The following is a 26032-nucleotide window of genomic DNA, read 5'->3' on the forward strand; positions in this document are numbered from 1 at the left end:
CAGCCCTGGCACCCTGGGCTGCTTGTCCCGGCAGTGACACCTCCCCGAGGGGCCGCCCTGCAGCCAGCCTGGCAGCGGGAAGATGGCCCTTGCCAGGGAAGCGACGGCTCGTGGGCCCTTGCTGTGGCACAGTGAGGGCAGCAGGTGGCACTGCGAGCACGGCAGTGGTGGCCAGAGCAGGTGGGCACCCAGCCAGTGGCTCCAGCAGCAGGGTGGGGGGGGCTCTGCTCTAGTTCTCCAAGGCTCCCACCAGGCCAGGCTGGGCAGGCACAGCACAGGCCTCGCTGGGCATTTGCCTGGGGGGGGGGGTTGGCACCACCCTGCTCCACAGGGAAACTGAGGCACAGATGGCTTTCATGAGCCAGCAGTGCAGGGTGGACAAGGACGGGTTCCGATGCACAGGCCTCGTGCCAGGACCCCCGTGCTGGGGTGCTGCTGGCCGCAGGCTGGCTATAGGCCCATTAGCCTGACTTCTATCCCGGGGAAGATCTTAGAAAAGTTTATTAAGGAGGCCATCCTTAATGGACTGGCCGACGCCAACATCTTAAGGGATAGCCAGCACGGGTTTGTTGCGGGTAGGTCTTGCTTGACCAATCTCATTTCCTTCTACGACCAGGTGACCTATCACCTGGACAAGGGAGAAGAGATTGATGTCATATATCTTGACTTCAAAAAAGCCTTTGATCTGGTGTCCCATGATCGTCTCTTGGAGAAACTGGCCAATTGTCGCCTTGGGTCCCCCACGATCCACTGGCTGGACAATTGGCTCCGGGGTCAGACCCAGAGGGTAGTAATTGATGAAAGTCACTCATCGTGGTGTCCTGTGACCAGTGGGGTCCCCCAGGGCTCTGTCCTTGGACCCATACTGTTCAACATCTTCATTAATGATGTGGACACTGGAGTCAGAAGCGGACTGGCCAAGTTCGCCGATGACACCAAACTTTGGGGCAAAGCATCCACACCAGAAGACAGGCGGATGATCCAGGCTGACCTGGACAGGCTCAGCAAGTGGGCGGACGAGAATCTGATGGTGTTCAACGCCGATAAATGCAAGGTTCTCCACCTTGGGAAGAAAAACCCGCAGCATCCTTATAGGCTCGGCAGTGCTATGTTGGCTAACACTGTGGAAGAAAGAGACTTGGGGGTCATCACTGACCACAAGATGAACATGAGCCTGCAGTGCAATGCTGCGGCTAGAAAAGCGACCAAAACGCTGGCTTGCATCCATAGATGCTTCTCAAGCAAATCCCGGGACGTCATTCTCCCCTTGTACTCGGCCTTGGTGAGGCCGCAGCTGGAGTACTGCATCCAGTTTTGGGCTCCACAATTCAAAAAGGATGTGGAGAAGCTTGAGAGAGTCCAGAGAAGAGCCACGCGCATGATCAGAGCTCAGGGAAGCAGACCCTACGATGACAGGCTGAGAGCCCTGGGGTTCTTTAGCCTGGAAAAGCGCAGGCTCAGGGGTGATCTGATGGCCACCTACAAGTTTATCAGGGGTGACCACCAGTATCTGGGGGAACGTTTGTTCACCAGAGCGCCCCAAGGGATGACTACTAGGTTGAACGGTCATAAACTACTACAAGACCGTTTCAGGCTGGACATAAGGAAGAATTTCTTTACTGTCCGAGCCCCCAAGGTCTGGAACAGCCTGCCACCGGAGGTGGTGCAAGCACCTACACTGAACACCTTCAAGACCAAACTGGATGCTCATCTTGCTGGGATCCTGTGACCCCAGCTGACTTCCTGCCCTTTGGGCGGGGGGCTGGACTCGATGATCTTCCGAGGTCCCTTCCAGCCCTCATGTCTATGAAATCTATGAAACCCAGGGCTGATGCACAGAGCCTGACCCGCAGACAGGCCTGGGTGCCAGCAGGAGTGGGAGGGCTCAGGGGTGTCACTGGGTAGTGCTGATGGGGGGTCCGGTGGACAGAAGGTGACTGGTGTGGACCCCCAGGCCAGGCTGCCCTGTGCCCATCCCCAGGCATTTCTCCCTGCAAGTGCAGGTTAATTGTGGAGATGCAAATGTGGGATGGAAACAGGCAAGGGCTAATAGGGATCTCCTGGGGGGGGGGCTTCCCTGCTGGCTCCCGCTCTGCCCAGCTTCACCCTTCAGGGACAGGGCCAGGGCCAGGGCAATGCAGGGAAAGGGGGGCTGAGACTTCAGGGGAGGGAGAGGCCGCAGGGTGGGGGGTTGCGGATCAAGGAGCCTACAGAGCTACAGCCCTCTGTGAGTGGGTGGAGCGGGGGAGGCCCGCACACTGCAAGCTGCTCCCCACATCCTGAGTGCTGATCACCAGCCCCCCTCCACCCTCAGCGGGGCTCTAAGCCCTGTTCTCCAGGCAGAGAAACTGAGGCAGGGGGATGGGGTTTGTCACAGCCCAGGGGGCAAAGGAGGGAGGCTGAGCAGCTCCTGGCACCCAGTCCCTGCTCACCCCCCGCCCCCGCCGCAACATCCCCCACCGCGGACTTTGTTTCAGCTGGATCGATCTGTTTGCCTGGGTTGGTGCTCAACGGCCGGGCCCAGACACAACATGACTGCCCTCCCGCTGCTGCTGCTGCTGCTGCTGGGCCCGGCAGGCACCCTCCAGGTGCGCAGCTTAGCCCCGTGCCCGGCCCTCCTGGGGACCCAGGACCCTTTCCCAGCTCTGCAGCACCAGAGCCTGAAGGAGCTGGGCAAGGGCACCCCCGTGATCAGAGCCCCGGCTCGGGACCCTCGGCTCCTGCCCGGGCACGGACAGCTCCGCCTCCCCCTGAGAAGGGCACTTGAAGGGCTGACGGGCAGTGGCGGGCAGTGCGGGCCAGGCCCGGCGGAGACCAGGAGGAGCCTGCTCCAGCCCAGACCCTTTGGGCCGCACTGCGAGCGGGCGGGACGGGGCAGTGTGGGCGCAGAAGGGCACTCAGCTGGCTTCTGTCCCTGACAGGGCCGGCCCGACCACCCCGCGAAGACCAAGGACAAGGGTAAGTGTCTTGCCAGGGCCCAGCCCTGCAGGTGTCTGGGGGCAATGGACAGCTGGGCCGAGCCGGGCACCAGCTGTGGGGAGAGCACATGCCAGCCAGGCTGGCAGAGGGCGCTGGGGCTGCAGGGGTTAGGTTTAGGGGCTGAGGGGGTTGCCCGTGCCCTGGGGGCGGCCCCGCAGCTCCTCGCCCGGGGCCGTAGGGGCAGCGCCCTCTCTCCCGCCTGTACTGCAGGGGCGGCGGACGGCGAGGGGTCCTGCCACTTCCCCTTCCGCTACCAGCGCCGCTTGCACCGGTCCTGCCTGCGGGGCGGCCCGCACGGGCCCCAGCCCTGGTAAGAGCCGTGGCAGCTCCGGCTGCTGCCCCAGGCATGGGGGCGCCCAGCCTGGCTGGGCGGGGAAGGGGGCAGCGGGGGCCGCGCTGGGCAGGGCCCGCCCCAGCCGCCCCTGGGCCCCTCACGGCTCCCCCGGCAGGTGCGCCACCACCGGCAACTACGACCGAGACCGCAAGTGGGCGCCGTGCGGGCACCAGGAGGCTGCGACAGGTGCGTCAGCCACGGACACCCAACCCGAGGGGCCCCGCCCCGCCCCGCCCCGCCCCGGGGCAGCCTGCACCCCCTGCGCCGGCTGCCCCAGGATCCACGGGCCCCTCCTGCTGCCCCTGGCCCAGCCCGGGAAGGGAAGGAGACTCCCGGCAGGCAGAGCCGCCCCCGTCAGCCCAGCCCCCCAGGCTCCCCACCCCGGCCTGAGGCCGCGCCTCCCCGCAGAGCCCTGCAAGAGGAACCCCTGCCAGAACAACGGCAGCTGCGAGACCCGCGGCGCCGGCTACCGCTGCGCCTGCCCCCCCGGCTTCCACGGCCACCACTGCCACAAAGGTGACGGCCCGCGCCCGCCAGCCCTGCCGGGACCCCCGACGGCCCCTGGCGAGCAGCCTGCGAGAGGGGACCCCCGGCCCGGCCCCTCGTGACTGCCGGCGGAGGGGGGGTGGCACGGACAGCCCCCCCGACTCTCCCCGGCTGGAGGGCCGGGCCCGCGCCTCGGAGCGGCGCCGTGCGGGTATGCGGCGGGGCGGGGCGGGGCGGGGCGGGCCGCGGCTCACGCCCGTGGCCCTGCAGAGAGCTGCTACGATGCGCAGAGCCTGGCGCACTTCCAGGAGGGGCAGAAGTGGCTGCGGGTCGGGCCGGCCGGCCTGGAGGACTGTCAGTGCGCCGGGGCCGGGGTGCGCTGCCGGCCCGCCCGGGGCAAGGGTGAGGCACCGCGCGGGGGGCCGGGGCCGGCCAGGGCAGGGGCATCCCCGGGCCGGGGGGCAGATCCAGGCGCGGGGCTACCCAGAGGGGGCGGAGCCAGGATGCAGGGGTGGGGCTACTACATGGGGCATAGTAGGGGCAGGTGCTGGCGGGGGGTCGAGGGCACTGCCCGTCGGTGCCTCATCGTCGGCTGCGGAGCCCGGAGCCTCGCTGGCCGGCCCGGCCCGGCCCGGCCCTGACCCGCCTGCCCCGCAGCCTGCGCCGCCAACCCCTGCCTGCATGGCGGGCGCTGCCTGGAGCTCCGCCACGAGCGCGTCTGCGGCTGCCCCGGCGGCTACGCCGGGCCGCTTTGCAGCGTAGGTACGGGCCGGGCCGGGCCGGGCCGGGGCAGCGCGGGGGGGCCGAGCTCGGCCCGGGACGGAGCGCAGGGGACCGGGCTCTACTCGGAGTTGACGGGCCGACCCCGCTCCAGACCTCGGCCAGGCCTGCTACAGCGGGAACGGGGCCGGGTACCGCGGCACGGCCGGCACCACCCTCTCGGGCGCGCCCTGCCTGCGCTGGGACTCCGACCTGCTGTCCCACGAGCTCTCCAGCAGCGCCGTCGGGGCCGCCGCCCTCCTGGGCCTGGGCGGACACGCCTTCTGCCGGTGAGCGCGGCTGGGCGGGGATCGGAGCCGGGGCCGGGGCCGGGGCCGGGCCGGCGCGGGGCACAGTGCGAGGCCTGCTGACGGGCCGCGGGGCCGCGACAGGAACCCGGACAACGACATGCAGCCCTGGTGCTACGCCCTGCAGGACGACCAGCTCACCTGGGGCTTCTGCCGCCTGCCCCCGTGCCTGCCCCGCGCCGGAGGTAGGGCCACGCCCGCGCGGGCGGGGGGCTGGGCCCGGGGCCCCGTGACCGCTGTCTTCCCGCAGGCACGGCGGCTCCGGAGGACACCGGAAGCCAGGCGGAGGCCGACGTGGGGGCGAAGGCCGAGGTGGGGCCCGACGGGGATCCCGTCCGGGCCTGCGGGGAGCGCTTCGGGAAGAGCCGGTCGCAGCGCGGCCGCGTGGTCGGGGGGCTGGTGGCGCTGCCCGGCGCGCACCCCTACGCGGCGGCGCTGCGGCTGGGCGGGGGGTTCTGCGGGGGCAGCCTCCTCGCCTCGTGCTGGCTGCTCACGGCCGCGCACTGCCTGGAGCACCGGCAAGTGCCCGCGGGCGGGCGGGGGCGGCTCTGCGGCTGGCCTGGGACAGGGCTGGCGGGGCGGAGAGCAGCGGCCCCCGGCGACGGCTGCCCGTCCCCTGCAGGCCCAACATCTCTGACATCCGGGTCGGGCTGGGGCTGAGCCGCTACAGCACCGACACGCCCGGGGCCGCGGAGCTAGAGGTAGACAGCTACCTGCTCCACGACAACTACTCCCAGGCCACCAAGCACAACGACATCGGTGAGCCCCGGGCCCCAGTGGCGCAGGACACCCCCACGCTTCCCCCAGCCACGCAGGGCACCCTCCCGCCTCCCCTCCCCTTGCTGCCCTAGCCTGGCCCCAGCCCGCCCTCGCGCGGCCTCCTGCCCCATCCCCGCGCCTGGTCCTCCGCACCTGGCCGCAGCCTTGCCCCGACGCCGGTGCCCGGGCAGGACGCGTGGGCCGCTCTCACCTCCGTGTCCCGGGCCAGCGCTGCTGCGCTTGAAGGCCGACGCCACCGGCCACTGCGCCACGTTCTCCCGCACCATCCAGCCCGTCTGCCTTCCCGAGGCCCCGGAGCCGGAGGAGCCCGGGCAGCTCTGCACCGTGGCCGGCTGGGGACACCTCTATGAAGGTAAGAGCGGGACAGGGCCCAGCCCAGCCCCGGCCTGCCCCGCGCCCTGGCCCGCGCTCACTGCGGCCCCCGCAGACGCCGAGGCCCTGTCCGAGCAGCTTCAGGAGGCCGTGGTGCCCCTGGTCCCGCACGAGCAGTGCAGCTCCGCCGCGCTGCACGGGGCCCGCGTCACCGCCGACATGCTGTGCGCCGGGGACCCCGACGGCGGCAGCGACGCCTGCCAGGTGAGCGGAGCCCGGGCCCGCACCCCGCGTGACCCCCGGGGGCTGGGCTGAGCACAGGGAGGGTCCCGGCTGCCGGCCCTCGGCCTGACCCGCCTGTGCGCCGCAGGGCGACTCGGGCGGGCCGCTGGTGTGCGAGGAGCGGGGCCGAGCCACCCTGCGCGGCGTGGTCAGCTGGGGCGTCGGCTGCGGGGAGCAGAACAAGCCCGGCGTCTACACCCGCGTCGCACGCTACCTCGCCTGGATCCGGGCCGCCATGGCCTAGGCCCGCGGCCCAATAAACCCCGTGGCGGCTCTGCGCTCCGGTCTCCGCTGCGTCCTGCCGGGGCTCCGCCGCGCGGGCTCGGCTCGGGCTGCCCTGGCAGCGCCGGCGCGTCCGGCCAGGGAGGGCGGCAGCAGGCGGCTCCAGGGCCCGCGCAGCCGGCTGTTTCCAGCTGGGGAAAGTTTGACGCTCGAGAGTCGACACCTTCTGTTGAGCCGCTGGCCTGTCCCGGCCCGGCCGCATGGCGGCCCTGGCCCGTGCCCGTACCCGTGCCCAGCCCCAGTGCCCCCCGAGCCGGCGGGACGCACCGAGCGCGCGCACAAGTCAGACGAGGGCTCGGGCCTGCGCCGCAGTCTTTATTAACGCCCGAGGGCGCGTCCCGCAGCCGGCGGCCCCTCCCGCCCCGTCCAGTCCCGCGGCCGGGCCGGCGCCGTCAGCAGCTCCGCGGGGCCGGGATGCTGTTGAAGCCGGGCCAGACGCGGGCCGAGGCGGCAGCAGCCGGTCCGGAAGGGACGCTAGGCCCAGGCGGAGGGGAAGCCCCGGCACCGCGCCCGCGGCACCGCCTGCGCCCGGGGAGGGTCCCGCGTTGCCCAGGACGAGCCGGTGCCGAGCCGGGCGCTGCGGGCGGCACGTTCCCCGCCGCCGCGGCCCGACGCGTCCGGGCTGCCTCGGTCCGGCCCCGACGGGCAACGCCGCTCTCTGCCCCACGCCCCCCGGCTGCTCCCTGGGGCGCGGCCCCGCGGGCGCGGGGCTAGAGCGCGGTGGCTCGGAGCGCGGGCGCGGGGGCACGCGGCGGGGCGTAGGGGCCGGGGCACGCGGGCTCCTCGAGGCCCGGCTTGGCTTTGCGGGGCGCGGGGGCACGCAGGCAGCGGGGCAGCAGGCCGGGGGCGCGCGCGCGCAGGGCGCGCACGAGCACGAGGCCGGCGGCCAGGGCGAGCAGGGGCGCGCCCAGGCCCAGGAGCGCACGCCACCCGGCCAGCGAGAGCGCGAGCGCGAGCCCGGGCAGCAGCACGAAGGCCCCGAGCAGGTAGAGCGCGGCCAGCCCGCGCCGCCGCCCCGCGCGCGCCCCCAGCGCCTTGGCCGCGCGCACCGGCAGGCGCGTGCACGGCACCGGGTACCACAGTGCGATGCCCGCCGCGTTGAAGAGGAAGTGGCACAGCGCGGCCTGCGGGAGCGCGGCCTCAGCGCGGGCGCAGAGCTACCCCCGCCCCGCCGGGCCCCCCTTTCCCACGCGCAGTCCCCTGACCACTCCCCCCGCCGGGCCCCCCTTCCCCACGCGCAGTCCCCTGACCACTCCCCCCGCCGGGCCCCCCTTCCCCACGCGCAGTCCCCTGACCACTCCCCCCGCCGGGCCCCCCTTCCCCACGCGCAGTCCCCTGACCACTCCCCCCGCCGGGCCCCCCTTTCCCACGTGCAGTCCCCTGACCACTCCCCCCGCCGGGCCCCCCTTCCCCACGCGCAGTCCCCTGACCACTCCCCCCGCCGGGCCCCCCTTCCCCACGCGCAGTCCCCTGACCACTCCCCCCGCCGGGCCCCCCTTTCCCACGTGCAGTCCCCTGACCACTCCCCCCGCCGGGCCCCCCTTCCCCACGCGCAGTCCCCTGACCACTCCCCCCGCCGGGCCCCCCTTTCCCACGCGCAGTCCCCTGACCACTCCCCCCGCCGGGCCCCCCTTCCCCACGCGCAGTCCCCTGACCACTCCCCCCGCCGAGTCCCCCCTTCCCGACGCGCAGTCCCCTGCCCCCCCCCGCCCCCCGGGCTCCCCCTTCCCCATGCGCAGTCCCCTAACCACCCCCCCCCGCCCCGCCGGGGCCCCTCACTCCTGCCCCGCAGCCCGCACCTGGATGGAGCTGGCCAGCTTGTCCCCGGGGCTGGCCAGGGCGGCCAGGAGGGCGGTGCTGGTGGTGCCGATGTTGGCGCCCAGGGTCAGCGGGTAGGCGCGCTCGATGCTGATCACGCCGAGGCCTGTGGCAGGGCCTCCCCCGGTCACCGGGTGGGAGCGCCGCGCCGCGCCCCACGCCACCGCCCGCCGGCCCCGGGCCCGGACTCACCGATCAGGGGGGTGATGGCCGCGGTGAAGACCGAGCTGCTCTGCACGACGAAGGTGGCAGCAGCGCCCACCAGCATGGCACAGTAGCCGCTGAGCCACGACAGCGGGGGCGGCAGGTCTGCGGGGCCTCAGCACGCTCAGTGAGGGGCCTTGAGTCCCGCTGCCCGCAACCCCGGGGCTCCCGCGGCCCGGAGCTGCCCCCCGGTCCCCGCGCTTACCGGTGTTGATGACCTTCTGCACAGCCCCAGCCACCGCGCCGCGGAGCACGGAGTTGAGCAGCTTGACCAGCAGGAGCAGGCAGGAGCAGAGCAGCAGCAGGGAGCCGGCCAGCAGCACCAGCCCCACGGCCACGTCCGGCAGCGCCGAGTCCACGAACAGGTGGTGACCTGCGGGCGGCCGGGTGACCCGCCGCCCCTGCCCCAGCCCCGTGCTGCCGCCCCGCCGCCCCCACGAGCCCCGCTGTGGTCCCGCCGCCACCTACACTTCTCGGCCGTGGTGTTGCCGAGGGCGCCCGCGCTGCAGTTCAGGGCTGCTCCTCCCGGCCCCGGGCTCTGCAGCTGTGGAGGGAGGAGCGCATGGGCCCCGCAGCCTGCGCTTGGAGCCCGACTCGGCCCGGGACCGCGGAGTGCCTCCCCACGCACCTGGGGCCTCCCGCTGCTCTGCGCCCCGGGGCCAACCCCGCCCGGACTCTGCCCCCCTCCCGCGCCGGCTGGCTCGGCCCCGCGTCTCCAGCGCCGAGGGGTGCGGGGGGAGGGTGCTCACCTGCAGGGCCGGCTGCCCGCACCACACCCGCACCAGGCTCCTGTTGCGCGCGCTCTCGTCGCCCGTGACGATGCCCGTGATGACCGACTCGTCCAGCTGCGGGGGAGCGGAGTCAGGGGGGCGGCGGCGGGGAGGGAGCGAGGGGTGCCCCGGGGCCGAGGCGGTAAGGGGGCGCACCTGGATGATGCGGCGGGTGAGCGGCTCCGTGAGGGTCCGGAGCAGCGCGGGGGCGTCCTTCCCGCTGCGGACGCGGAGCGCGGCCACGAGCAGCGCCGACACGCGGTGCAGGAAGCCGGTGGCCACCTCCAGCGGCAGCAGTACCAGCACCGACAGCCAGTTGAAGCAGTCGTGCAGCGTCGCGCCCGCGAACGCCCTGCGGGCCGGCCCGTCAGCCCCGCTCTGCCCCGCCCCGCCCCGCCCCGCCCGGCAGCCCCGCACCTCATCGCCCGGCCTGTCAGCACTGCCCCGCACCGCTCGGCAGCACCGCACTGCCCGCCCCGCCCAGCCCGGTAGCACCGCCCTGCCCGGCCCTGCGGGAGCTCGGTCTCCGGTGCTGGGGCGGGGACCGGGGCCGCACTCGGGGGAAGCTCCCCAGACCGCCCCCGCAGCTCTCACCGCTCAAAGCGGGTGCGGTCCCCGGCCTGCAGCAGCGCCACGACAGTGCTGGTGACGGACGTGCCGATGTTGGAGCCCATGAGCACGGGGACGGCGGCGCGCACCTCCAGCACTGCGGGCACCGCGGGCAGCGCTAGTCCCGCCCGGCCCGGTCCTGCCTGGCCGCCGCTGCCCCGCGCCCCCCACCCGGCCCGGCCGCACTCACGGCCCGCGGAGACGAGGCTGACCACGATGGAGGTGGAGGTGGACGAGCTCTGCACCAGCACCGTGACCAGGATCCCGGCCACCAGCCCGGCCACGGGGTTGGCCAAGACGGCGCCCTCCTTCATCATGTCCCCGGCCGCCTTCCCTGCAAGAGCGGCGACGTCGGGGCGGGTGGGGAAGGGGGCAGCCCCGGCCCCGGCCCCGGCCCCGGCCCCAGCCCCGTCCGGCCCGGCCCTACCTCCCGCCAGCTGGAAGGCGGAGCTGAGCACGTCCAGGGAGCAGACGAAGAGGTAGAGGCAGCCGAGCATCAGGGGCGCCTTGAGGAGCGCGAGGCCGACAGAGCGGGCCCGGCTCCCGCAGCGCGGCGCTGCGCGGGGACAGACGCGGCGTCAGCCCAGCCCGGCCCGGCCCCGCAGCATTGCCTCCCGCTTGCGGCACTCGCGGTCCAGCCATTTGCCAAGGAGCAGCTCGGAGGCGGCGGGGGCCGCGCTGGGCCGGTGCGGCCCCTGGGTCCCCCCAAGCCCCCGGGGCCCACGGCACCGGGCCACGGAGCCGGCCTGAGGCCCAGCACCAACCCGGGGCCCTGTGGGCCGCCGGGGCCGGGATGGGTCCCCGCTGCTCCGCCGTGGCCAGGCCCGCCCCAGTTCTCCCGGCGCTCACCTGGGCTCTGCGCCTCCTCCAGGCCCGGCCACGGCTTGGGGGCGAGGGCGTCAGGCTGGCAGCTCCCCGTGCCCTGCCCCTGGCAGCCTCGGTCCGGGCAGGTGCCGGCGGGGAAGGGGTAGGCGGCGGGCAGCCGCGGCAGAGCTGTGCGGAGACGAGACGAGCCTGGCGGGGCTGCGCTGCGGAGACCCCCGGCCCCAGTGCGGGCAGGGTCCGGCCGCGCCCGCCGGGGCCGAGACCGAGTCCGGGGCAGAGCCCGGCTGACGGCGTGGCCGAGGGGCGGGGACGAGCCGGACCAGGCTCTACCTTGGGGGCTGGGGCAGTAGGCGAAGGGCGGCCCGCGAAGGGCCCCCCCCGGGAGGCCGCGCGGCGTGGGGCTCTCCTGGCCCCGGAGCAGCATCGTCCCCTGCGAGGCGCGGCTGGCCCGGGCGGCGGACGACCGGCCCGGCCGCGGGGCTCTTTATAGACCCGCCAAGAGCAAAGTCTGCGGGGCCGGCGCTGCCCCCGCGCTGCGCGCTCGCCTCTTCCCCAGAAATTCCTGCGGTTAATGGGTAACCCCCGCGGGCCGGGGCCGGGGCCGCGCACCCCGCAGCCCCCGAGCCCCCCGCTGAGCCCCGCCCCCGATCCCGCCGGCCAGGCCCGGCCCGGCCGCAGCCCGCCGACGCCGAACCGGCTGCCGCAGCCACGGCGGAGCCCGGCCCAGCCCGGGGCGCGGGCGCCGTGAGATGGAGACGCGGCCGCCCCGGCGGAGCAGGACGGGGACACTCGAGGCTCTGCCTTCGTACAGGGAAGCGCCGTGATCCAGCTCCCGGGGCCCCGCGGCGGCTGCGGGGGACCCGGGAAGGCCTCCCAGGGAGCTCGAGGCGCAGGACTCGGCCCGTGGCCCCAGGCCGGCTCCCCCCGCTCGTCCGAGCCGCTGGCTCCGCTCCCAGGCCCGCGTTGGCGTCAGCGGCGCCTCCCCCCCGCGGGTCGCCGCCGCCGCCGCCAAGTTTCCAGGCTCGGGGACAGGCACGTGCTGCTGAGCGCACGATACATGGGGGGAGGCAGGACGCCTGGGCTCTCTCCTGGCGCCCGGACGGGGCGGGTCTCATGGGGGACCAGGGCCTGGGATGCCGGGGCTGCTGCCAGCCCAGTGCCGCCGGCGCTGCCTCTGCCCCGACGTGCGGCTGCTCCGGGCTGAGCTGGGGCTGCCCTGGATCCCACAGAGGAGACCTCGGGGACCCCGAAGGCTGCTGCTCTGCCCGGCCCTGGCGCAGAGCCCATTACACGTGGCCCCTGCTCCCGGCCCAGCCCCCAGCACTGCGGGGGCTGCGGTGCGGGGTAGGCCGCAGGCTGAGCGGGGTTGTGCGGGCTGGCGGAGTCAAGCCCAGCCCGGGCTGAGCTCACCTCGGGAGCCCCACAGGGACCCGCCAGCCCTGGAGGCCCCGGTGCTGCCTCGAGCGGCCGCTCCTGCCTGGCTCGGCCACTAATCATTGACCGGCCTGGCCCCCGGTCACTCATTGACAGGCCCAGGGCTGAAGTCCTTGCCCCTCCTGGGCCGGCCGCGGCCGCCCGCGCCATCCCTGCATCTCCCCGGGGCCAGGACCCGGCTCCCACCCCGCAGCCGACTCCATACAGGGCCTGCCCGTGACTCCCGCAGCCCGCACCGCGGTGCGGGGCCAGCACCACGGCCGCGGAGCAGAGCAGTGCCCCGCAAACTTTCCCCGCCAGGGCATGCCAGGGGCCCCAGCCGCGCCTCCCCTGCCCTGCTTGTGCGGGGCGGCCCTGAGGCAGGACCCACCGCAGCGCCCCCGTCTCCAGGCACCGTCTGGAAACCGGGCTGGGCCGGCACGGGACCGCCCGCACTCCCGAGAGCTGCTGGCCCCAGTCGCTGCCGTGGCACTAGCCTCCCCGCTGGGCTCTCCTGCCCCGACAGCGCCCCAGGCCGCGGAGGGGTGATGGTGGCCCCGGCGCTGTGTGGCAGGACCCACATGGACCTCCTCACCCCCTCCCGCCAGACACGAGCCCGGCGCAGAGCCCAGAGCCCCCACCCCCCGGCTGCGCGGCTCCACGGAAGCGGGGCCTGGGCTGCACCTGCCCGTGGGACCCCGCTCTCCTGCGCCGGGCGGGGCGACGGCAAGGACGAGGCTGCGGCAGGGCCATGCGGTTTATGCATATCTTACACCAGGCGAGGCAGCTCTGTACAGGGCGCGGGGCAGCCGGGGTCACAGCAACACGACACCGGGGTGGGACGGGGAGGGGCAGCAGGGAGGCCGGCACCAGGCCGGGCGCGACGGCTTAGCGCCGCTCGGGGCGGGAGGCCGGCTCCGGCCCGGGCTCCGCGGGGCACGGGCTGTCGGTGGGCGCCGGGGCCGGGAGCTGCAGGAAGGCTGGCAGCACCAGGTTCTCCTTGGAGAGCAGCCCGCGCTGGTCGTTGGCGCGGCAGCTCTGGACGCGGTTCAGCAGCTCCACCAGCCCTGCGGGGGCACGAGGCGATCAGCACAGCGCCGCACCGCCTCGCAGCCCCGGGCCTGCACCCCCCACCCCTGCCCCGCGCCCCGCCTACCTTCCAGGTCGTACGTGCGCCGGTTCAGGTTTTTGGCGGCCATGGCCCGGGAGCGGGGGAGCCCCGCGGGCACCTCCAGCAGCAGCTCTGCCTCCGCGTCGCCGGGGCTGCTCTCCTGCAGGCAGGGACGCCTGAGCCACGGGATCAGCAGGCAAGTGTCCCCTCCCTGCCCAGCCCAAGTGCCAGACCAGCAGTGGCTGCCCCATCCCTGCCTGCGCTGGTGCCTTGTGCTGTGGGGACCCCACCGACCCTGCACGTCCCATGCGGCTGGCACAAGGTGAGCAGCAGCTTGCTCCTGCCCCTGCCCCCCCCTCTACTCACCTCACTCCCAAGGTGGGAAGAGGATGCAGAGGCGTGACTGGTGCCTGCGGCTTTCCCGCCTGCAACACAAGCAAGGTAGCGCTGGGACCAAAGCCTCCAGCCTCAGCACAAGGCCTGGGCAGTAGGGATCAGCCTCAGTGCCATGCTGATGTCTGCCCGCTGCAGTGAGACCCACGGGGGCCAGCACCAAAGTGAGCCCACCCCGAGTACTGCGTTTCATAGGTGGTCGAGTCAGAAGGGACCTGAGCAGATCATCAAGTCCAACCCCCTGCCATGGCAGGAAAGAGTACTGGGGTCAAACGCCCCGGCAAGGTGCTCATCCAGCCTCCTTTTGTAGACCCCCAGGGTAGGAGCCAGCACCACTTCCCTTGGAAGTTGGTTCCAGATCCTAGCCGCCCTGCCAATGAAGTAGTGCCTCCTGATGTCTAGCCTGAGCCTACCCTCTGCCAGCTTGTGAGTGTTATGTCTAGTCACTCCCGGTAGTGCTCAGGGGAACAGGGACTCCCCCAAAGCCTACTGGTCCCCTCTGACTAGTTTGTAAACGGGCACCAGATCCCCCCTCAGCCTTCTCTCGTGGAGGCTGAACAGGTTCAGGTCCCGTCACCTCTCCTCGTGGGGCCTGCCTGCTGCCCCCTGGTCATGCGGGCGTCCTCCTCTGACCCCTCTCCATGCTGGCCACATCCCTCCTGAAGTGCGGCGCCCAGAACTGGACGCAGTACTCCACCTGCGGCCTGACCAGTGCCGCACAAAGGGGGAGGATCACCTCCTTGGCCCTGCTTGAGATGCATCTGTGGATGCACAAGGTGCGGTTGCCCTTCCTGACCGCGTCCCCACACTGTCGGCCCATGTTCATTCTGGCATCCATAATGACTCCAAGCTCCTTCTCTGCCTCTGCGCTGACGAGAAGGGAGTTCCCCAGCCTGTAGGTCTGCCGCTGGTTTCCCCCCCCCGTGCAGCACCTTGCATTTGTCAGTGTTGAAACCCATCCTGTTCTCATCCGCCCACCCCTGTCACCTGTATGGATCTGATTGCAGCTTGACACTAAGATGTGGGGGGATGTGGGCACACTAGAGGGGAGGGACATCTGCAAATTTGAACAGGGTGCTTTTCACCCCCTCATCCAAGTCGCTGATGAAGATGTCGAAAAGTGCAGGCCCGAGGACCGAGCCCTGGGGGACCTCACTGCCCACATCCCTCCAGGTCAAGTAAGACCCGTCCACCACCACTCTCTGGGTGTGGCCCTCCAGCCAACTAATGACCCATCTGACTGTGTAGGCATCGACGCCATTAGTCTCCTAGTGTTGTGCAGGGGTTTTACGTCCCCCTGGCCCACACACACCAACTGTACCTGCTCCGGCCTCCAAGATCAGCTTCTGGCCAGCCACGGTGCTGACTGGTCTCTCCAGGTCCAAGGTGTTGGGCTCACCCTCCTGCAGTGGGAGAAGGGAGTCAGGGTGGGGCTCATGTGGCAGGCAGGGGTGGGGGGAGCAGGTCCAGGCACCACATGGGGATGCAAGCTGTGGGAGCAGATGAGGCTGCAGATGCAGGCAGTCCCCTGTGCGGGGGCCATGCTCATGGGTGCCCACTGTGCAGCAAGCCCAGCACGTGCAGCTGGCACAGGCAGGCCGAGCAGCATGGGGTGTCTGGCCTGGGCTCCCCCCACCCCCCACTGCATGCCCGAACAAGAGGGCTTGCACCGAGTGCTCAGCCAGCAGCCCCCCCCCCCACAGGTGCCAGGCCATGGCTGCTCCGGAGCAAGTGCCTGGCTCACCTGCCGCAGCTTCACGGGCTCCACGGCCAGGCCGTACTTCCCCAAGATGGGCTGTAGTGCTTCCCGCAGGCTCTTGGTTGCCTTCGCCATGATGCGCACGCTCTTGCCCACAGAGGCAATTTCCAGCCTGCAGAGAGGAGCTGGAGGAAGCACTGCCCAGGCTCAGTGAGGGCAAGGGCAGAGGGCACTCAGGGAGCAGGGCAGGGGCTGTCTCAGCCCCTCAGAGACAATGCAGAGAAGCCAGCTGCTCCTGGGGCCTCCTCTGGGGCTGGTGGAGGGCACGCTGCTGGGAGAGGGCAGGGAGCAAGGCTGGGGGCAGGCAGGGCACAGCCTGCATGGGGCAGAGGTGAACTTAAACCAGTCTGCGGTGTCCAGAGCAGCCTGGGCAGGGGGCTGGCGGCTGTGGGGCCAGGAGGGTGTGAGGGTGTCACAGCCAGCCAATAGCACACTCACTCAAAGCTGATCCTGTTCTCCAGCTTCACCTCCTTGTCTGATAGCACCGAGCTCTCCTGGTCCAGCGCCAGCGCCTTCTGGGGAGACCAGCCCGGCAGGGCCGTGTCACACGGGATGGTCGTGGGGATGCCCCAGCTCTGTCACAGCCCCTCACTGCGCCCAAGGGGCAGCCCTGCTGGGGCAAGTGCAGGGCCGGGCCAGGCCAGGCGGTGCAGAGCCCAGCTCCCTGCTCCCCGCCGACCATACCTGCTCGTTGCCCACCAGGTAGACCTTGATGTCAGGCAGGTGGAAGCCACGCTTCTCACAGATCCCAGCCAGCATGTCGCGCACAGAGAGGCCAGGCCGCACAGCAGCCAGCGAGGCTGTGCCATCAGGCAGGTACACGCAGCAGTACTTCATTGGCTCGGTCCCACCCAGGCTCTGCCGGGGGCCCTGTGGGGCAGGGGGTGAGCAGGCTGGCAGGGGTGGGTGGGGATGGGCAGGGGCTGCGGCCGCGGCACTCACCTCCAGGCGGGAGCTGGGCCCCGAGCTGGGGAGGCTGGTGCTGGAGGAGGACAGGAAGCCCAAGTCCAGGCTGGCGGAGGAGTTGAGGGAGCCCTGGGACTCGCGCCACAGGCCCATGCCGTCCCCCCCATCTAGGAAGCACAGACACAACACGTTGGGCTGGGGAAGAGGCCCCAGGGGGTCACAGCCACGGTGCTGCCAGGGTCAGCGCCAGCTCAGGGCTCACCTGCCCACGAGGGCTCTCTCCGCTCCCCCTTCCTGAAGGAGCGCCGGGGGCTCCGAGCCGCGCTAGCGCTGCTTCCTGCTGCCTCCACGCCCAGCGGCAGTGACTTGCCCGGCTTCAGCTTCGTCTTCTGGAGAAACCGGGACTGGCCTCAGCCCTGCAGCACCAAGGCTGCCCTCCGCCCTGCCCCCCGACCGGGCTGGATGCTCACCTTGTCGAGGTCCAGCGGGGGGCTGCCGCTGCGGGGGTGGGGCCGCAGGTCGGGCAGAGGCAGCCCCCCGCTCTCGGCCTTGGCACAGGCCTGATACAGCGGGGACTTGACAAAGCGGGCGTAGCTGTCGAACTTCATGAGGTTGAAGATCTGAGCCAGAGGCAGGGCCGGTGAGTCCCCTGGGCAGAAGGGCTACATCCGCCCTGGCAGCCAGCCCAGGCCATGGGGTGCAAGGCTGTCCTCCCAGCCCACAGCCCAGCAGGGCCCAGCACAGGCCTCCAGAGTGGGGGTCCGGGTGGGCACGGCCGTGCCCCAGGCCGCGGGGGAGCAGGCGGGCAGAGCTGCGCTCACCTGTAGCTGCTGGAGCTGGAACATGTCAGGGGTGGGGGTGGCCAGCACATCCTCCCCGATCCAGGCCTGCCGGTCAATGTTGACGGGGCTGACGGCGTGGCTGGACAGGAACTCATCATAGATGCGCCGTGCATCCTGGGCTAGCTACCGGTGCCAGGGGAGCTCGGGTGAGTCCCCCCAACACGCCTGCTCTGTGCGTGGGGCACAAGTCACCCCACACCCATGGTCCCGCTCTGCAAGCATTTCTGCCATGCCATGCCAGGCCCAGTGGCCCCACAATACTGCCCCGGGCTCCCTTGGAGTTGTCGCCCTCCCACAGTCCAGCCTTGGTGCTGTGCCTGGGGCAGCCCACAAGCAGGGGCTCTCCTGCACTTTGACAATGCCCAGGCCCCTGGACATAGTGACCCCAGCACTGGCTGAGGTGCAGCCGTGCTGGCAGCCATGGGGCGAGGCGGGCTGCACCATGCCTGGTACCTGCTGGGCATTGGTGGCAGGGATCTGCTGGAACCGCTCACACGCCTGCCAGAAGTAGACGTTCTCAGCGCTGAACTCCTTCTTCAGGAACTCCTGGGGCAAGAGGGGACATGCCAGCCATGGGGGGAGCTGGGCACTGGGGCACCCAGGTAGAGGCACATGGCAGACAAGCACCTGTGCCCCAGCCCTGGGGAGGGGTCGGGCTCTGGGCACAATGCCCACAGGCTGCCGAGCCCAGGGTAGCCCAGGCAGGGGTTCACATCTGGCTAAAGCTACATGCTCCAAGGATGGCCCCTCTGCCCAGCAGAAGCTGGGAACCTTGTAGTCCCAGCCGCGGAGCCCAACTCAGGTGCCTGGGGGCAGCTGCTCCCACGCTGGAAGGGCTGCCGGGCTGCAGGCCCCTCGAGTCCCCTGGCAGGGACCCGGTGATGCCCTGCGAGGCTCTGGGTGGAGCACTGGCTGCACAGGCTCTGCCCATGAGACCTCAAGGATCCCTCCTCCCTGGGGACATGGACAGGATGGGCTCATCCTGCCCAGCAGCCTCAGACTCCAGGCTGAACCCAGGGCCAGCTGCCCTCCTGCAATGCCAGACGGCATGTGGCCAGGGCCTGGGAGAGGGAGGCGGCACTGGGTGCAGCAGCCTGAGGGGGCCCCAGCAGCTGGGCAGGGGCCAGGTGTGGTGACAGGGGAGACCTGCTGTGGCAGCAGGGGCTGGAGGTGGCAGGGAAGGGGGCTTCCAGCACTCACGGTGAAGTAGGCGAGGCCCACGCGGTCCTGCAGCAGTGCCTCAAAGGATTCGGCCCAGCTGGCCACGGGCCCTGGAGCGGTGCTCGGGGAGCTGGGCAAGCTGTTCACGCTCTGACTGCTGCCCTGGGCCCGGGAGGCGTTTAGCTCTGAGACAGAGAGACGTCAGCTCCAGCCAGGCGCCACATGGGTGCCGCGGCCTCCCTGCAGCCTAGGGCATCCGTGGCCAAGGACCACCGGGACAGGCACCATCCAGCCAGGCCCCCTCCCCCATCTGCCTGGGCTGGAGTCTGCGGCAGCTTGTGCTGATGCCCCTGTCTGCACTGGCTGCTTGAGCACCGCACCCGACTGGCTCCTGCCAGCCCCCAGGGATGTGCAGGGACTCGCTGGACAGTGCCCAGGAGCGCCATGGAGCCAGGGCCAGGAGGGGCCTCACAGAGCTGCGTCAGTCTCAGGCACCTGTGGGCACAGAGTGGGCAGCAACACTGGCCAAAGCCTTGCAGCTGGCAGAGCACAGTGCAGCCACCACCACCCGCCCACGAGCTCGAGCTCAGCTCCCAGCAGCAGTGGGGGTAGGACCCCAGCCCAGGGAGTACTGGGGGCAGGAGCCAGTTGGAGCTTCAGCATATGCCAGGAGCTCCGCGAGGGACCCTTGTGCACTACAGAAACCTGGGGCCTGGCCTGGGCCCACATTGCAGAGGCTAGCACCAGCACAGCCTCCCAGGACTGCTCCCCAGAGCAGTGCCAGCCCTCGAGCCATGCTCTGCAGCTGGTCACACTCACCTCCAACGGACGTGGCCAGGCCCTGCAAAACCAGAGAGGGGAGGTCAGAAAGGGCAGCCAGGCCCTGCCATTGCAGCGCAGGCAGCCGGGGCAACCAGCTGGGCACCTCCTGGCGCCGGCCAAGGGGCAGGGGGCCTCGGCATGTGGGGGGCACAGATGGGGCCTGCAGCGTGTCAGGGGGCGTGGGGCTGGTGCAGAGCAGGCTGGGCCAGGCAGGTGCCCACTGGCAGGCTGCCCCAGGCCACGGGGTGAGCGCTGCCTGTGGTGTGGCCCTGTGGGCAGACGGCAGCAGCGATTGGGAAAGGGCGGATGCTTTGAGCAGCCACTCCCAGGCAGCACAGGAAGGGGAGGGAGGGCAGGAAAGGGGAGGAGAAGCAGAAGCCTCCACCCCAGGGATGGGCCCAACACCTCCCCAGGGGCAGCCCCTCTGCCCTGCCAGTCTCCCAGCCAGGGGAGGGGGTGGCAGGGCCAGGACAGGGGAACACGGTGCCCAGCTATGGGGCTGACCGTGACCGGCTGCCCCAGCCAGGTGGGCAGCACCCTCAGCCCTGGCGCAAAGGGGGCATCCCAGGGGCTGCTGGGTGGCTGTCCCGGGGCAAGGCAGGGCTCTGGGCGCGTGGGCAGCTTGCAGAGGGGCATCCCAGGCGCTGCTGACAGCCAGGCCGAGCATGCCCCCAGTGCAGGTGCCAGGCCAGGCCCCCCCAAGCTGGAGGCTGGGACCTTTCCAGCTTTGCGGCACACCTCAGCTTGTTGGATCCAGCTGCTGCAGGTCTGGGCCCTGCTGTCCCGGCCTGGCCACCAGCACAGCCATGCCCCACAGCACCAGCTGCAGCCCCCCAACAAGCCCAGTCGTGGCTCCCGCCCCCGCCTGCCGTGCCACTGTGCGTCTCCGCCAGCCCACGCCCCTCCCACACCTGCGCCGCTCCGGGCCGCACTCCCCACGCTCCTGGCGTTGCCAGGCACCCCGCACCCGGCGCTGCAGCCCTGCCATCAGCTGCAGGAGCCGGCTCACACCGCCGCTGCCACTTCCGACCCGAGTGGGCCATTCTCAGCAGCCAGCATCTCTCCGAGGCACGCATCCCCTTGGCACTGCCCTGAAGCCTTTCCTACAGCCCAGCTGCCAGGAGGGAGGGGGTAGGGGAGCAGCTGCAGCCTTGAGGCCAGAGCCACGCCATAACCAGCCCCCCCATAAGTTCCCTCCAGCATCCCCCCCAGGCCTGGGGGAGCAGCCTGCAGCAGCCAGGGCCAAGGAAGCCCTGCCACCAGCGAGGAGCAGAGGAGAGGGGGCAGCGCAGCCCAGGGGAGCCAGGCCCCAGGCTGAGCAGAGCTGCACGCAGCGCCCTGGCTCCTACCTCGAAAGCCGCTGGGGCGGCACTGGCAGGGCAGGGCAGGGCAGGGCAGGGCAGGGCAGTCACTCACCACGCGGCCGTTGTGAACGCCCAGCAGCTTGGCTCGTCCCTGCATGCCGCGCGTGGCCCCACGGGGCCTGTCAGCACCCGGGCTCGGGGCGCGGGCGGCAACCCCTGCAGCGCCCGCAGGCCCAGCGCATCCCCGGTGTGCGGGCGCGGTGCGGGCGCGCTGCCTGCCAGGAGCGCTGCGCTCTGCTCCTCACTACCTCTTTTCGCTACCACAGGAAGTGTCACTATGGAAACCAAAACCACAGCGAGCGATGGGTTTGAGGAGACTCCCTCTGCGCAGTGCGGGCCTCTCCATCGGGGCTCCCCGCGGGCCACGTGCCTGGGCCCCAGGTCCCGCTCCGGCCGCGAGCCGAGGCGCCTGGAGCAGGGCCTTCCACCCGGGCAAGCGCCCGCCCAGGGACAGGAGGGCGCGCCCGGAGCCGAGCCGGGGCAGGGCCGCGTGCCCTGGGGAGACGGGCCTGGCCCTGCCCGCGGGCGGGTCGGCAGCGGCGCCGGAGCCTGGCCGGGCCCCGCAGGCTCGCTCCCTCCCGCCTGCCCGCTTCGCGGAGACGGGCAGGAGGTGGCCGGGCGGGGCGGGGCTGGGCCCTGGGGACGGGCTCCCCGCACGCCGACCCGACCCGACCCGCGCACCGGGCTGGGCCAGAGCCCGGCAGCGGACACGAGCCGGCGCGCAGGGGGCAGCGCAGGCTGGCACGGCTCTGGCCGTGCGGGGCCCGGGCCGACGGCGGGGACAGCCCGCGCCCGGGGACCCCCGCGCCCCGCAGGAGCCGAGGCCGCGGCTCCAGCCCGAGCACCAGCCGCGAGGCAGCGACGCGGACACCGCGCACCAGCTCTGCTCCCCCGGCCGTGCTGCTGTTACGGGGCGGGGCGGGGCGGCCGCCTGGCCCCGGGCGATGCCGCAGCACCTACGAGCCCGAGCACCGCCCGCCCGGCGCGAGCTCCTCGGCGCCACGAGGCAGGGCCCCCCCACCCCGCCCCGCCCCGCCCCGCCTGGACCGGGGGCTGCGCCTCCTCTTGCCGCCGGGGGCCGCCCGTGCGCCGCGAACTACAGCACCCGGCATGCCCCGCGCTGCCCCCCCAACTGCATGCCGGGAACCGCCCCCACCCCGCCCCCCGCGCTTCCTAGGATTCGGGCGCCTCACTGTTTAAAGGTCCGCTGGGCCCCGCCCCTCTGCGACCACTGGCCCGCGGTGTGACGTGGTGCTGGGTGATTCGCCGCGCTCTCCGCGGTCGCGCTCTCCGATTGGCGGACGGAGCGCGGCGGGCTCGCGGGCACTTCCGGCCCAGGCTTGGCGGGGGACGGGTTTTGGCGCGTCCCGGCCGGAAGCCGGAAGCGGGAAGTGGGGGCGGCAATGGCGGCGGCTCCGGGCAGCGGTGGCTGCGCGCGCGGGGGCCGGGGCCGGGGCCGCCCCGCCCGCGGGGTCCTGCCCGGGCTGCTGCTCCTGGCGGCGGCGGCGGCGGCGGAGCTCACGGACGGGAACAGCGAGCACGTGAAGCGCGAGCACTCGCTTATCAAGCCCTACCAGGGTGAGGGGCGGGGCGGAGCGGGGCGGGGCGGGGCTCGGCTCCGGGGCCTTGCGGCTCGGCCGTGGCCGGCGGCCCCCAACGCCGGTCTCACCCGCCGCCCCACTCGCTGCAGGGGTCGGGTCCAGCTCGATGCCGCTGTGGGACTTCCAGGGGAGCACGATGCTGACCAGCCAGTACGTGCGCCTGACGCCCGACGAGCGCAGCCGGGAGGGCTCCATCTGGAACCGCATGGTGAGCGGGGCGGGGCGGGGCGGGGCGGGGCGGGCAAGGGAGCGCGGGCCGGGCCGGGCCGGGCCGGGCTGGGAGGCGCCGGCCGGCCGAGCGTGACCGCCTGTTCCTCGCAGCCCTGCTTCCTCAAGGACTGGGAGCTGCACGTCCACTTCAAGGTGCACGGGGCCGGCAAGAAGAACCTGCACGGGGACGGCCTGGCGCTGTGGTACACGCGGGAGCGCCTCGTCCCAGGTACCGGCGTCCTTCGGGGGCTGGCTGCTCGGTGGCTGCCGGCCGCGGTCCAGCAGCGAGCTGCTGTCGCTCCGCCACTGCCCTCGGGGCCTGCGCCTGGCCACGCCGCGGCCAGGGCCCGTCCGTCCCGTGTCCGGTGCTGGGGTGCAGCGTTCGGCCAGGGGCACGGCTCGTGGCGCAGCCTGTCCCGGCAGGTGCCGGGCTGGTTGTCGTGCGGGTCTTGCTGATGCCCCTGGGCACCAGACCCCGAGCCAAGCGCCGTCCCGCAGAGAAGCTGCGTGCTGCAGCACGTTAAAGGTCCCTCGCTCCCACCCTCGTGCCATCGCTGGTCAGTGGCACGTGCACGGGCCGTGGGGTGGGGTGGGCCCCACGCTGCACGGGCCGATCGGGAAGCCCACCAGGACTGGCGCAGCAGCACGAAGCGCAGGGTCTCACTAGACTAGTTGGTGTCACGCGCTCTGGACAGGGACAAGGGCTGCCTGCGCCTCTGCCGTAGAGCTCCCTGCTCTGCTTGACTCTTCTAGGTCCTGTGTTTGGCAGCAAGGATAACTTCCACGGCCTGGCCATCTTCCTGGACACCTACCCAAACGACGAAGCGACCGAGGTAGGTGGCTCAGCGCCTGGCTAGCGCTGGGAGGCGTAGCAGGCTCAGGGCAACGTGGTCAGGGCTTGCTGCGGGCGCACAGAACGTGCTGCACGGGGAGGAGCCTGGTGCTGGCATCGTGCCCTCTCTTCTCGTCTCCTGGGGAGCGGCATGCATGGTCACAACAGAGGGGAGGGTTGCAGCTTGCTTAGTCCATCCTCTTGTCTTACCAGCTACACCGGACCCCTTTCTAGGTCTCTTAATTCTGCTGTCATTAGGGAGAGAAGTAGAAAACCCACTTAAGCCTCCAGGCTCCTGCTTCCAGAATGAGGAGGTTCAGGGAGTTAAACTGCCCCGGGGGGGTCTCTTGGTTGCTCGGCTTTTCCTGGGTGCTGCCAGACCCTGCGGTAGCACAGACAAAAGAAACCACTTCTGTGTTGAAACCTGATCCTACAGCTCTGCCTGGCAGGACCCTCGCCCAGCCCAGCTCGCTTCCCTTGCCTTGGAAGACAGGTCTGTGGCGTTGGACCCCTGCTTCGCCCCATGCACAGACCTGGCACGATTGCTTTACTCCACTTGGCCTGTGCCTCCTGCCTCCATCACCCACTTATTCAATTGTCAAATGCATCGTCTGTGCCCACCCCCCTCCCACTTCCCCACTGTTGCCCCTGCAGGGGAGGATCCTCCCGGTACCACCTCATTCTTCTTCAAACCCCTTCTCAAACCTCCTCTGCTCCGGCTACAAAATCCTTGCATGGTTGGGCTGGCAGGGCTTGAGGCTGCCAACCAGCCTGTGGAGACTGCTGTGGTCTGCTTCCTAGTTCTGCTTCCTGTCCCCCTTGGTTCACCTCTCTCATCTCAGGCCTGAGCTACTGGTTCTCTGGGCAGGACCATTTCTTGTCCCTGGGCATTTACTACCTAGGAAGAGGAGTGGGGGCTCCACAGTGGTGCAGATGGTAAGAGCTCAGGGGACTTGTCCCGCAGTGCAGAGTCACAGAGTAGTCTCCTGTGGAAAGAAGAGAGGAGGAGGATGCCACAACTGGGCTGTCCTTAAGCAGGAATCCTTTGTCCAGTGGGATGGTGTGTCTGGGTGTTTGCTAAGCTGGAGTAGTTGGGTTAAGGAGAGTGGTGAACGGCCCTGCCTGGAGCCTGCACCCTCCGCTGCCTGCCCGAAATCAGGTGCTCCCACTTCCAGTCAAACCACATTGAATGTGACGGGCCCCTCAGGATAGTGTGCCTAGGGGTCGCACCCTGGCAGAGGTGCCCTGACACAGCCCTGGGTACGTCGCAGCAGGCTGTTCCCTTAGGCACACAGGTGTGCCTGATCTGCAGGGGTGGGAGTGGGGGAAACGTCTGGCTCTCCCACCGTACAGGCTGTCCTGGTGTGTGGCAGGCTCCGAGTCATGTCCCGTTCTGCCCGCAGCGTGTGTTCCCGTACATCTCGGCCATGGTGAATAATGGCTCCCTGTCCTACGACCACAGCAAAGACGGGCGCTGGACAGAGCTGGCGGGCTGCACTGCTGACCTGCGGAATCAGAACCACGACACCTTCTTGGCAGTTCGCTATTCCAGGGGTCGGCTGACGGTGAGAGGGGCGGGGAGGCGGCACGGGGTCTGGGGCCCCTTGGTGTTTTGAGCAGGGCGGGGGGCCGTGTTGCCAGCGGGAAGGGGTCCTGTGCACAAAAAGGGCTCGTGCTCTCTGGCACCTGGGCTGGCCAGGCCTAGAGAGGGTGCAGGCCTGGCCTGGTGGAGGTGGGTGGGCAGCACAGCTGTATGTGAGAACCGTGTGTTTGCACAGGTGATGACTGACGTGGAGGACAAGAACGAGTGGAAGAACTGCATCGATATTGCAGGAGTCCGGCTGCCCACTGGCTACTTCTTTGGGGCTTCTGCTGGCACTGGGGATCTGTCCGGTGAGGAGGCCTTGCTCGCTGGGGTGTCGGCGCAGGGCCCAAGCAGGAGCCGTTCTTCGCCATGCAGGGGAGGAGACCGACTGCGGGGGGCAGCTGCAAGCTGGGCAAGGCCTCTTGGAGCCGAAGGCAGATCTCCGAGTTGGGGGCTTAGCCTGAAGGCGTTGGGGGGGGCGAGACCTGAGTGCAACAACCCCTGTGGGGGACGTGTGGCTCAAAGGCCTTTGCCAACCTCGGCCGCTGTTTTCCAGACAATCATGACATCATCTCCATGAAGCTGTTCCAGCTCATGGTGGAGCATCCTCCTGAGGACGAGAACATCGACTGGACTAAGATTGAGCCTAGCGTCAGCCTCCTCAAGTCTCCCAAAGGTGAGCGGGGTGCGGAGGAGACTTGGCGGGTCAGGGCCCGGCCCCGCTCCGCCCCTGCCAGCCGGGCACCGCTCTGCTGGCGTCACGGGACCTGGGCGCAGCAGTCCTGGGCCCGGTGATGCAGCGGGTGCTTTGGGGCGAAGGTGGGGGCACTTCTCCCGCGAAGCCGGGGGGACGGGGGTGTTACTCCCCCAGCTGCGGGGCAGGGGCTGCCTGCTAGCGAGCCCCAGGCAGGGTGGAGGCCCCCCCCGGCTCACCCTTGTCCTTTCCGGCCGCAGACAACGTGGACGACCCGACCGGGAACTTCCGGAGCGGGCCGCTGACGGGCTGGAAGGTGTTCCTGCTGCTGCTCTGCGCCCTGCTCGGCATCATCGTGTGCGCCGTGGTGGGCGCCGTGGTTTTCCAGAAGCGGCAGGAGCGGAACAAGCGTTTCTACTAGCGGGCGAGGCCCGGCGGCCTCAGGGACTTTTTCTAGGGGGGTCGGACGGAGCTCCGGTTTGTAAACCTCGTTTCTGAGAAATAACAGGATATTTTTGTATCTCTCATTCCTGCCGCAGCTGCAGCGCGGGCCCCGGCGGGGGGGTCGTCCGCCCTGGGGGGGCCCTCCGG

At 70.9% G+C, this 26032-nt stretch overlaps 5 protein-coding genes across 6 annotated transcripts; 3 read left to right on the forward strand and 2 right to left on the reverse strand.

Moving 5' to 3' along the window:
- Positions 1–1426: 1426 nt before the first annotated feature.
- Positions 1427–4555, forward strand: LOC132243363 (coagulation factor XII-like). Its single transcript, XM_059713020.1, has 6 exons — positions 1427–2588; positions 2922–2958; positions 3190–3289; positions 3429–3499; positions 3722–3829; positions 4070–4555. Exons 1-6 carry the CDS (start codon positions 2532–2534, stop codon positions 4438–4440), a joined length of 744 nt encoding a protein of 247 aa, XP_059569003.1. The 5' UTR covers positions 1427–2531; the 3' UTR covers positions 4441–4555.
- A 102-nt stretch (positions 4556–4657) lies between these two features.
- On the forward strand, positions 4658–6519 carry LOC102570409 (coagulation factor XII; the record flags this gene model as incomplete). Its single annotated transcript, XM_059733427.1, has 6 exons — positions 4658–4848; positions 4951–5178; positions 5489–5625; positions 5855–5998; positions 6074–6222; positions 6329–6519. Coding segments are annotated over 6 exons (1005 nt in total), but the record flags the coding sequence as incomplete, so codon positions are not given.
- A 298-nt stretch (positions 6520–6817) lies between these two features.
- SLC34A1 (solute carrier family 34 member 1) lies at positions 6818–11233 on the reverse strand. The gene is made up of 12 exons (XM_059713017.1): positions 11079–11233; positions 10773–10916; positions 10351–10479; positions 10114–10257; positions 9909–10020; positions 9471–9666; positions 9294–9389; positions 9013–9088; positions 8750–8917; positions 8533–8649; positions 8322–8446; positions 6818–7646 (listed from the first exon to the last, which is right to left on the reverse strand). Exons 1-12 carry the CDS (start codon positions 11170–11172, stop codon positions 7233–7235), a joined length of 1815 nt encoding a protein of 604 aa, XP_059569000.1. The 5' UTR covers positions 11173–11233; the 3' UTR covers positions 6818–7232.
- Positions 11234–12905: 1672 nt separating this feature from the next.
- On the reverse strand, positions 12906–20708 carry RGS14 (regulator of G protein signaling 14). 2 transcript variants are annotated; one of them, XM_019496248.2, is made up of 15 exons: positions 20572–20708; positions 19153–19174; positions 18373–18518; positions 17626–17718; positions 17152–17295; positions 16801–16950; positions 16593–16719; positions 16367–16497; positions 16109–16294; positions 15863–15939; positions 15410–15536; positions 14987–15068; positions 13639–13697; positions 13318–13432; positions 12906–13228 (listed from the first exon to the last, which is right to left on the reverse strand). In XM_019496248.2, exons 1-15 carry the CDS (start codon positions 20614–20616, stop codon positions 13050–13052), a joined length of 1683 nt encoding a protein of 560 aa, XP_019351793.2. In that variant the 5' UTR covers positions 20617–20708; the 3' UTR covers positions 12906–13049. The 2 variants fall into 2 exon arrangements, with proteins under 2 accessions (XP_019351793.2, XP_019351792.2); XM_019496247.2 differs by lacking the exon at positions 20572–20708 and having other exon boundaries at positions 19153–20562.
- Positions 20709–21907: 1199 nt separating this feature from the next.
- On the forward strand, positions 21908–25968 carry LMAN2 (lectin, mannose binding 2). The gene is made up of 8 exons (XM_019485667.2): positions 21908–22097; positions 22210–22328; positions 22442–22559; positions 23084–23163; positions 24566–24727; positions 24941–25055; positions 25304–25423; positions 25702–25968. The coding sequence occupies exons 1-8, from the start codon at positions 21923–21925 to the stop codon at positions 25860–25862; spliced, it is 1050 nt and encodes a 349-aa protein (XP_019341212.2). The 5' UTR covers positions 21908–21922; the 3' UTR covers positions 25863–25968.
- Positions 25969–26032: the final 64 nt, after the last annotated feature.

Source organism: Alligator mississippiensis, chromosome 9, assembly GCF_030867095.1.
Source record: "Alligator mississippiensis isolate rAllMis1 chromosome 9, rAllMis1, whole genome shotgun sequence".
NCBI lineage: Eukaryota > Metazoa > Chordata > Crocodylia > Alligatoridae > Alligator > Alligator mississippiensis.

Excerpts from the sequence above, each read along its gene's own strand:
- LOC132243363 (XM_059713020.1), top strand. The coding sequence starts at position 2,532 with ATGACTGCCCTCCCGCTGCTGCTGCTGCTGCTGCTGGGCCCGGCAGGC. Across the intron at positions 2,589-2,921 it reads GCCCGGCAGGCACCCTCCAG|GGCCGGCCCGACCACCCCGC; the intron begins GTGCGCAGCTTA and ends TGTCCCTGACAG. Across the intron at positions 3,290-3,428 it reads CCGCACGGGCCCCAGCCCTG|GTGCGCCACCACCGGCAACT; the intron begins GTAAGAGCCGTG and ends CTCCCCCGGCAG.
- SLC34A1 (XM_059713017.1), bottom strand. The coding sequence starts at position 11,172 with ATGCTGCTCCGGGGCCAGGAGAGCCCCACGCCGCGCGGCCTCCCGGGG. Across the intron at positions 10,480-10,772 it reads GGAGGAGGCGCAGAGCCCAG|CGCCGCGCTGCGGGAGCCGG; the intron begins GTGAGCGCCGGG and ends GTCCCCGCGCAG. Across the intron at positions 9,667-9,908 it reads GACCGCACCCGCTTTGAGCG|GGCGTTCGCGGGCGCGACGC; the intron begins GTGAGAGCTGCG and ends GCCGGCCCGCAG.
- RGS14 (XM_019496247.2), bottom strand. The coding sequence starts at position 19,822 with ATGCTCGGCCTGGCTGTCAGCAGCGCCTGGGATGCCCCTCTGCAAGCT. Across the intron at positions 16,951-17,151 it reads TCCAGCTCCAGCAGCTACAG|ATCTTCAACCTCATGAAGTT; the intron begins GTGAGCGCAGCT and ends CCTCTGGCTCAG. Across the intron at positions 15,940-16,108 it reads ACCTGGTGGGCAACGAGCAG|AAGGCGCTGGCGCTGGACCA; the intron begins GTATGGTCGGCG and ends TGGTCTCCCCAG.
- LMAN2 (XM_019485667.2), top strand. The coding sequence starts at position 21,923 with ATGGCGGCGGCTCCGGGCAGCGGTGGCTGCGCGCGCGGGGGCCGGGGC. Across the intron at positions 22,329-22,441 it reads GCTCCATCTGGAACCGCATG|CCCTGCTTCCTCAAGGACTG; the intron begins GTGAGCGGGGCG and ends TGTTCCTCGCAG. Across the intron at positions 25,424-25,701 it reads CCTCCTCAAGTCTCCCAAAG|ACAACGTGGACGACCCGACC; the intron begins GTGAGCGGGGTG and ends TTCCGGCCGCAG.